The 10,593-nt window shown below is 34.6% G+C and overlaps 1 protein-coding gene across 1 annotated transcript in view; it reads right to left on the bottom strand.

Moving 5' to 3' along the window:
- FDX1 (ferredoxin 1) overlaps nucleotides 1–10,593 on the bottom strand; it is a 77,387-nt gene that overhangs the window by 9,189 nt on the left and 57,605 nt on the right. Inside the window, exon 4 of the mRNA XM_025050514.1 lies at nucleotides 8,627–8,751. Within this exon, the coding sequence (XP_024906282.1) occupies nucleotides 8,627–8,751 (125 nt within the window). The remainder of the gene's footprint in view (nucleotides 1–8,626; nucleotides 8,752–10,593) is intronic.

The raw sequence follows: 10,593 nt of genomic DNA, 5'->3' as shown, positions 1-10,593 counted from the left end.
TTCCCTACCCCTAACCTCTGGCAACCACTAACCTGTTCTTCATCCAACACTTTAGTCTTTTCCTGAATGTCATGTAATCATATAGTATGTAACCTTTTAAGACTGGCTTATTTCACTCAGCATAATGCCTTTGAGATTCATCCAAGTTATCATGGTATCCACAATTCATTCCTGTTTTACTACTGAGAAGTATTCCATTATATGGATGCACCAGTTATTTCTAGTAGGTATATAATGGAATCACATTGTAGTTTTCATGTGCATTTCTCCAAAAATTGAAGAGGTTGAATATCTTGGGTTTTTCTCTGGGCGGGGAGGGGACGGGCTTTCCATCATTTTTCAGCGAAGTCATTTGGGAGAATGGCATCATCATTCATCTCTTGTACTACTAACAGAAAGTTCTACATGGCATAGAGTTGTGCATATATACAAGTTCAGGTTCAGTACCCTTGACTATCTATCTTTTTATGTGCTTATTTGTCATCTCTATATTTTCTTTGGTGAAGTTTCTGTTCATGCCTTTTACTCATTTTTAAACTGTTTGTTGTCTTACTGTTGTGTTTTGAGAGTTCCTTACATATTAGGGATATAAGTCCTTTATTGAAGATGTGCTTTGCAAATATTTTTCTCTCACTCTGTAGCTTATCTTTTCATTCTCTTAACAGTATCACTGGTAGAGCAAAAATATTTGATTTTGATGGAAGTCCAATTTATAATTTTTTTTCTTTCATAGATTGTGCTTTTAGAATCATGTCTAAGAATTCTTTGCCTACCCCCAGGTTCAAAGATTTTCTCCCAAGCTTTCTTTTAAAAGTTTCAGTTTTAAATTTTATATTTAGATCTAAGTCATTTTTGAGTTAAGTTTTATATAAAGCACAAAGTTTAGTTAGAGATTTTTTCTCTGTATGGATGTCCAATTCTTCCAACATTATATCCTTTATTGAAGAGAGTATCCTTTCTTCATTAACTGCCTTTGTACCCTGGCCAAAGCCAAGAAGTGGAAACAACCCAAATATCCATCAGGTGATGAATATATAATAAAAGGTGGTATGTCCATAAAATGAAATATTATTTGGCCATAAAAAGGAATGAAGTACTGACACATGCTTCACCACAAACCTTAAAAATATTGCACTAACTGGAAGCAGCAAGTTATAAAAGATCACGCATAACAATACCATTTATATATAGTATCCAAAATAGGCAAATCTATAGATATAAAAAGTAAGTAAGTGGTTGTTTACGGGTAGGGAAATGGGGCATTGAGAAGTGATAGTCAAAGGGTACAGGATTTCTATTTGGGGTGATGAAAATGTTTTAAAGCTAATTGTGGTGAGGGAGTGAACAGCAGCAAGATGGCCAAAAAAGATGTCCCTCAATCATATTTCACTCTCAACAACAATTTGGCATCCATCCTCAGACAAAAGTGCCTTTGTAGCAGCCATGGGATCCAGGTAGGAGACTGAAACTCCTGTGCAGTCCAAGAATGAGAGTCATTTTGAGAAGACACTGCCAAAGAGGCTGATTTCTCTCTCACCTCATCCAGAGTACTAAGTTGTGAGCTGAACGACAGGGTGGCAGAGTGGCTGGGAGATCAGCAGCCAGGGTTTGGAAAATATCAAAGAGACATGGATCTTACTAAACATGTCACTGAAACTATTGGGAGGCCCACTCATGAGTGCTTAGAACGTCTCACCCACAGATTCACTTAGCTGGCCCACAGGCACCCCAGCATTCTGCACATCTACTCACACATCCCCCCACCCAGTGACCAACTCCTTGTCCACGCTCCAAACTATGACAATAGTGAGCTTAGGCAGACAGCTAGTAAGCATGCACAGAAAGCCAGCACAAATCTGTAGGCCTAGGGGAGACTACCCTTAGGAAAGTAAAGGGGAGGTTGTCAGCACACAGTGTGGCTCTGCAAAAATGAAAGAAGGCATATAAGCTTAAGAATTCCACAACGAGAGGGAGACTGTGTGGAGCAGGTGAATCCACTGAAGGCCTGAGAGAGCCTCAGAATCCCTAGCAGGGCTGAGGAAAGGTATTTCTCTGCTGAAGTCAGTCAGTAAGGATTGCAGGAGGTGACTGCTACTTCAAATGCAAAGCCAGCAACACAAGGCTTCAAGGAACAAGAAAAATAAAAGAAACATGATACCACCAAAAGAACACAATTTTCCAGTAACCGCCCCCAAAGACATGAAGATATGCTATTTACCCAATAAAGAATTCAAAATAACTGTTTTAAAGCTCAGTAAGCTCCAAAAAAATTTAAAAACCAGACAATTAAATGAACTCAGGAAAACAATGCGTGAACAAAATAGTAAGTTTAACAAAGAGCTACAAATTGAAAAAGAGAACTAATGAGTAAGATGAAAAGAAAGCAATAGAAACCATCAACATCAGAACAGATCAAGCAGAAGAATCTGTAAAGACAGGACCTTTGAAGTTATTCAGCCAGAGACCCCCAAAAGAAAAGTTAAGAAAGCCTACGTGATCTATGATACCAAAATAAACCTGCGAATTATTGCAGTCCTGGAAGGAGAACAGAGGGAAAAGGAGGCAAAAAGCTTATTTAAACAAATAATGGCTGACAATTTCCTAAATCTAGAAGAGATTTGGACATCCAAGTTCATGAAGCTCATAGGTTCCTCAAACAAACTCGACCTAAAACTATCAAAAATCAAAGACAAGGGAGAATCTTAAAAGCAGTAAGAAAAAAGAAGCTTGTAATTTATAAGGAAACCCCATTAAGTTGCAACTGGCTATCTCAGGAAAAATCTTACAGGTCAGGAGACAGTGGGATTAACTTTTTGACATGCTGACATTAAAAAAAAAACAAAACTGCCAACCAAGAATACTCTTTCCAGCAAAACTGTCCTTCAGAAATGAGAGATAAAAACTTTCCCAGACAAAAGCAGAAGGAGTTCTTCACCCCTAGACCTACCTTATAAGAAATACTAAAAGGAATTCTTGAAGCTAAAATGAAAAGATACTAATTACTAACATAAAAACATATGAAAACAGACAACACACTGGTAAAGGTAAGTATACAGTCAAATTTAGAATACTCCAGTCCACCAAAAGAACAGAGTTAGATACACTTTTGTCAGACAAAACACTTTAATTCAAAACCTGTAATGTGAGATTAAGAAGGCAATTACAAAATGATAAAGGAGTCAACTTATAAGATATAACAATTTTAAATATATATGCACCCAACATGAGCACCCCAAAATATTAAGCAAATAGTAACAGATCTGAAGAGAAAAATAAACAATACAATATTAGAGGACTTCACTATCCCAATTTCAACAATGGATAGATTATCCAGGCAGAAAACCAACTGGAAAACACTGGACTAATGCTTTTAACCAAATGGACTTAATGAACATATACAGAATATTCCACCCAAAAGTAGCAAAATATGCATTCTTCTCAACTACTCACTGAACACTGTCCAGGATGTATCATATGTTAGGTCACAAAACAAACCTTAAAATTTTAAGATTAAAATCATACCAAGTATATTTTCCAACAACAATGGTATGAAACTAGCTGGGTCATATATTCCCACTACCAGAATGGGGTACAAAACAAAGAAAGGAGTCTCTAATTTGTAGCATATGTAGTGTGTGTGTGCACACATGCGCACGCGCATGTATGCGTGTAGTAGCTAGGTCCGGGAAGTTAACGTGTTCTTAATCAGCACTGCAGTTAGAAGTTGCAATGCATTTTCTCAAAGAAACCAGGCTGTAAATAATAACTGAGTTAGTTATGAAGGAGTAGGTTCTGTGGGTTGGCCTGAAAATTCTGCCACCATGTAGAACATTATTTTCATGGGAAAACTCCAAATGCCCAGTAGTTGAATGGAAAATGGATCTGGAGAAAAAAAATCTATTCATAAAATGGGTAATGTCTGTTGTTTTGTATTCTTATCACATACACAGGGAACTCTATAGAACAAGCAGTAGGAGGCAATTTATTAAAGGAAAAAGGATACAAAAACAACCACTATTGTCTATCTAAAACTGACAGCTGATCAGAATATGAGTACACAAATATAATGACACATGTGGAGAGATGAGGATTCAAAGTATAAAACGTATGCTTATATACAGCCCCAAAGCAATATTGGTGACTGTCAGCTTTTAGTGCTTTATAAATGGTTGGTTATGTAAGAGTATATTAATGGGGAAATATGTGTGTACATATACACATACATAAGAAAGGGGAGGTTGTCAGCACACAGTGTGGCTCTGCAGAAATGAAAGAAGGCATATAAGCTTAAGAATTATGTATATATGTATACCTATATGTTTATATATACAGAGATACATGATACACTACACACATGTAAGCGTAAAGTGATTTCATTTCATGAGGGATGTATTCAAAGATTTTGAAAATTAAGTCTCATAATTTGAGTTCTTTTCTCAATGAAACAAAAGATAAACAGATGGGTTCTTATAGTTCATAACTATGATCCTCATATCATATTTTTGTTTTAAAATATACTTAGGTAGAACAAACATTTGAAGTAAAACTTTTTACATTACTATATCCACCTTTAAAATAATTAAAAATACCACATGCCTTAGCATAGACGATAATCTTACTTAAAGACACATTATAGCCATTCCGATTTGGCCCCTGGTGCCAGCATTTTGTCCATCACCCTTACTTGCTCATATAACAATTTTCAAGAACTTACAGATTGTATGCTTTAGTGCTTTTATTCTGCTGGCATTCTGGCTAACGACTGAGTTCTTTCTCCTACGTTAACAATAATACTATCATGACAGGTTTTTGGCTTTCTTCATAGCATTTTGCCACATCTAACTTCTAACTTCCAAAATAACTCATTTTCAAATATATTTTTCAGCATTAGAATGTAATGAATGATTGGCAGAAAGTGTTATAGGCTTTAAAAATAGTATTAAATTATAATCAGTTTAAACTACCAATACTAGAGTTGACAAAACCATATAGACATTTAGATGTCTGTAAATAGCACAGGTCATATACTAACAAAGGATGGCAGAATGGTACCACTTTAACTGCAGTAACAAATGTAACAAGTCATATTGCCTGCCAACTTGAAATACCAGATTCTTGACAAAAGTTTTGTGTTTCTATAGTACTGATTTTGCTAGAGTAAGAACCTTAATATTAATCTGTACAATTTCAAATTTGTGTTATTTAAAAATTACATTAAGAATAAGTAAGGTATGGTTATTGACAAATTTCAAGGTAAATAATAAAACTCTGGCTTGAGTTTTGTTTTGTTTAAAAAAAAAAGACTGGTACTAAGCTTTTGTACAAATACTCAGAAATTCTTGCCATAAGTTAATTCCCAGAGAAAGTTAGATATTTGCAGACTATTGTTTCTTTCCTTTCATATAATTTGAGTGTTTGTCAATAGCAAAGGACTGTTTCATGTGTCAGTATGCGTGTGTGTACTAGTATCATATTAAGATCGTTTTGTCAATCGATTATGATACTGACAAGACAGATGACCCACCCCCATACCTAATCCCTTTCCCAAACAAAAAACCTATTGGATAGCTATGTGGAAATATTATAAACTGAAATGTGAAACTACATATAAACATAAAATCTAATTATTCTAAAATAAAGTTTGATCTAGTATAGCCAAAAATACATTGTACCAATAGGGAGTCAATATACACGAAAGGAATAAATATAAATTTACATGGACATTATCAGGATCTCCCAATTTGAATAATTTCCCTCAAAACAGACATACGAAGGATATAACAGAGAAGAAAAAAACGAAGTCTGAGATTATAACTAGGTATATCTGATTAGAGGTGTAACTGCCCCCTAGTGACAGAATATTATAATACACTCTAAAAACAAATCATCCAAAAGATCTACATTAATATAGAAGCTGGAAATAAGAATGCTTAAAATTGATGTTGCTTCCAAAATTTACAATTATTCCTTTTTCCTTCATTTGTTCATTCATTTATTACTTCGCTTTATATACAATAAGGAATAAAACAGGAATGATTTTATCCTTCATTGCAGTCTCTTGAAAGATATGCAAGTAAACAAAGAAATATATAATTAACAGATTATGATAAATGCTATAAAAGAAATGAACAGGGTGCTGTAATGGAGAATAATGAATTCGGGGTAATAAGAGACACCCTATTTTGGCTTAGGTGGCTGGGCAAAGCCTTGCTAAGGAAGTACGTATAAACTAAGACTAGGCAGATGAAAGTCCTGTATATAGGATTTTCAAGATGAACATGGGTGGGAGTGGAAGTGTACTAGGCAGCAAAAAAATGTAGTGTACAAAGTCTCAAAATTAAAAATTCTTGATCTTTCATCTTTATTCTAGAAACTGGCTTCGGCTTAACTCTATCTTTTGTGAACCTAGTTTAGCTTACCTCGAGTTTATATTCATATGCCAAAATTCTGGACATGTTAGGATGCTTGATCTTTAAAGCTTCTAAGTCTACATAAGTGCAGAATTCTTATTAAACTACTGAAGACTGGAAATTTTCTGTATTTCTGGTGTACTAAGGATAAAAAGATTGTTTTAGTGGTTATCTTGGTATAAGATAATGGGAAGTCTTTTCTAATGTATAATAAACAGTGAACCTGTATTAATAACTACATTAACGATAACAGTTAATGTTTAAGTAATTGTCTTCACAGCCACTGTAGTTATGAGGCCGCAGGTTTTTTAAGGCTTTTGTAACTGGGGGTAGGAGAATGAGAGTAGGCCAAGTTAAAATACCACATCCTATTGTTCTTAGCAAGGTAGGCACTTACTAAGTACTTTATTTCCAATATCCCATTTCATCTTTAAACCCATGAGGTTAGAGTTATTATAATCCTATTTTACAGAAGAAGAAAACTGAGGCATAAAAATATTAAAGTAGCTTGCTCCAGGCCTCATGGCTAGTAAGTAACGGCGTTGGTTTTAGAACCACAATCTGTATAATTCTAGTCTATGCCCCATTATGCTACATACTACTTTTCATTTGTGAAAGAATAATTAAGAGAAACTAAGTTTAGTTAAAAGTATAGCTAAATATGAACTCACGAGGGAGATAAAAATATAAATTTTATAGAATATGTACTGTATATAAATTATCAATGAGTTCTTTCACTAAATAAGTCATTCCTAACCATGGTATGTATGTGAATCGTGTGGGGCGTTTTAAAAACTTACCTGCAAAACCTCCCACAGATGATGTCTGCACTTTTAAAAGTCCTACAGATTCTAACTCAATCCCATCAAGAACCACTTCATAAGAATAAAAACTCCTTAAAATTAGTACTATATAAACTATTTAATCACCTAATTCCTGTAACAGTTCACACAGGAAAGATACTTCTTAGAGAAAATGGCACAAAGGAAAAAGCACAAGTTTAAGAATTAGAGAGACTTAGGTTTGAATCTTAGCCCACTCACTTGCTATATGTACGACTCAAGGGAAAATTAACTTCTCTAAATGTTAGTTTCTTCACCTATAAAATGGAAATTTTTTTAAAACATCTACCTCTTAGAATTGCTGCAATCATAGATAATGCATGCAGGAATGTAGTAAGTGTTCAACTGGTAGTTGTTATAATTAATCCCAAAATTGCCGAAACAAATATTAGATTTGGAAATTCAACAAAAATAGTGAGTGCCAACCTAGGACAAAGTATACTCTGTGAAGTTACCAAAGTGATAACAGTCTTTCAAGAGCTCATGATCTAATAAAAGAGCAGGGCATTCTCTCTAAAAAGGGAAATTGTAATAAGCATTAACACAGAGAGGTATATTTCATATATCATGAGGAAATGGAGGAAGGAGAATTCTGATGTAGAAATGGTTCTTAAAACTGCAGTATGAACTGTGCCTTAAAAGAAACATATGTTCCTTGGACCTTATTCCAGATCAAAGGTTCGTAAACTTTAACATGCATCAAAATTACACGGAGGGTTTGTGAAAACACACATCGCTAAGCCCTACCCCAGAGTTTCTGATTCAAGAGATCTGGAGTGGGGCCTGAGAACCTGCATTTCTCAAGTGACATTGATGCTAATGGTTAAGAGAAACTTCTTCAAGAACTATCACTCTGGACAGAGAGTGCTTGAGCAAAACTGATAAGTGATATACAGGGATATCCCTGAGCTGTATAATATGGGCTTTGTGTGAGTGGTTAAGGAATATGGTTAGAAGTCTAGAAGAAACTTAATAAAAACATTGCCTTCTCTAATAAGAGGTAGATAAATTACCCTTCCTAGGAAGGTGATCTAACATTCAGGATTAAGTTAAAACTATTTAACTACCCCTCATGATATGAAATTATCTTTAATCTGTTATCTTTCAATACCACTTGCTATTCCCAGCTTTGCATTACACAGGTAAACATTAAGGTAATGAGGCAACAGTAGATTGGGGGCACAACGATAATTAAATGTAAAAATATTAGAAACAGTGTCACTCTTATTTTTTATAAATGAGAATATAACACTAATACATCTTGAATTTTAATACTTTATTTAGTGTGCTATAGGTTAAAATTATTCAAAAACACAGAGTTGAAACCTATTCAATAGTGTCATTTATAAATTTCGAAGAATCTCCCATACTCACCAAAACCATCAATATCTAGATTATTTTCAACCACAACGTCTAGCAGAGAGTCACCAACTTTTCCTTCGGCTGTTAATGTTTCACCATCGCGGTTTAAAAAGTGGACTGTTACTTTATCTTCTGAGCTGGAAAAGGAAGCAGAGTTATATTATTTTCAGTAATTTCAAAAGATACTTTAAAATAATTGGTTTAAGAATATGTTGCATGGTTAAAGAAATGGTGTGTGTGGGTGTTTGTGCGCACATGCACATGCAAATATGCTCTTTTATAGTATTTTCTTTTCTTTCCAAAGTTCATTTGGGAAGAAGACACCACAAATCAAGGGTATGTCTATCTGCCTACCTACCAGCAGAGCTCTAGCACTTTAAAGGAAATGGCAACTGTACAATGCTGTAAAGTCCAACACAGGGAATATAGTCAATGGTATAGTAATAACTATGTACAGTGTCGGCTGGGTACTAGGCTTATCTGGGGAAAGGGGGGGTCACTTCATAAGTTATATAATGCCTAACCACTATGCTGTACACCTGAAACTAATATAATATTGAATGTCAACTGTAACTGAAAAAATTTTTTTTTAATTAAAAAAAGAAATAACAACTACAACACTAGCAAGGCCATGTGTCTATGTACACCATGTACGTCCTTAGTGGTCATAGTCACAGATTACAGTCATACAAAAACATTCAGCAATCATTATCACTCATGAAGTCTATTTTACTCTCACACAGCTCTAAAAATCAATGTCTCTATGAATGTATCCTGAAAAACTAGACCATGGTTGGGGTGAGCTTTAGAAAAACAAATCATTCTGCTATCAACAAGGCAACTGTCCAGGTGTCTGATAAGTCCTGTTGTTGACAGGCAGCGGTTTGAGTATCTGAACATATTATTTTGGTCCACTTTGTATAGTCAAAAATCAAAGTGACGAGAAAAGGTTGTTTGTTTGAATCTGTAGGAAGATAAATATACCTCCTTATGTGTTCCTCTATAGGATATTATATTATCTATCAGCTAGCTGATCTAAATTTCTTTCCCTTCTCACAAACATCGCACCAAAATTTAGGAAAAGAAATTATACTAGTGATTGGATCCTTATTCTCCACTACTGGTCATTGTAATTTTTACCTCACAATTGAAAAGATGTACTTCAGCATAAAATAATTAGTTGTAATTTTCACTACTGCTAGTAGCTAGTAGTCCGTCAAAGAAAACTTTGTTAATATCAGTAAAATTTACAATTAAATAACTCCAGAGCTATAAATATCTTGCAAATTGTCAAATCAAATTATCTCATTTTACAAACAAGGCAACTAAAGCCCCTCTCAGATAATGGCCTCTCTAATATTTCAACACTGAAAAAAATTCATTAATTAAAAATTATCAAAAGTGTGTGAAAGTCCCTCAAAGGGCCTTTGCTCTCCAACTTTTCATAGCAAAAAAAAAAAAAAAATGCTTTAAAAACAAGTATTTTGAAAATTATTCATGAGTTTCAAGGTAGAATGGCTGAGAATGAAGATACTCTGGAGGCAGGGAGACTAATTTGTAAGTTATTAAAAGAGCATAAACTAAGCAAGGATGTAGGAAATATTGACTTAAGAAATATTCAGGAGGTAGAAAGACAAGATTTCATGCTCTGGGAAGTAAATATGATCCTTCCAAATCTACTATTGATTTATCAGCCAACAGCTCAAAAAACTATGTTCTTCACTTGTTACCTTTTATTCACAGTCATCTATTCTGCTCAAACACAGCAGATATTTTAACAAATCTGTCAAAGGTTGCTGTGCTAAAGTTCTTAACAGAATTCTAACAGGGGAATTACAGCTGCTGATGCCTACCCTTTCACCATATAAGGCAGCCAGGGATGGTTGGTCCAAGAATAGGGCCCAGTCCAGGGATCCCGATTTCTATAGCTACCTTGACTCTTTCAAATGACCCTATGAGCTAAAGAATTATCAACTACT

Source organism: Pteropus alecto, unplaced genomic scaffold, assembly GCF_000325575.1.
Source record: "Pteropus alecto unplaced genomic scaffold, ASM32557v1 scaffold267, whole genome shotgun sequence".
Lineage (NCBI taxonomy): Eukaryota > Metazoa > Chordata > Mammalia > Chiroptera > Pteropodidae > Pteropus > Pteropus alecto.
Note: the sequence above shows the minus strand (reverse complement) of the source record. Positions and strands in the feature narration are given on the sequence as shown.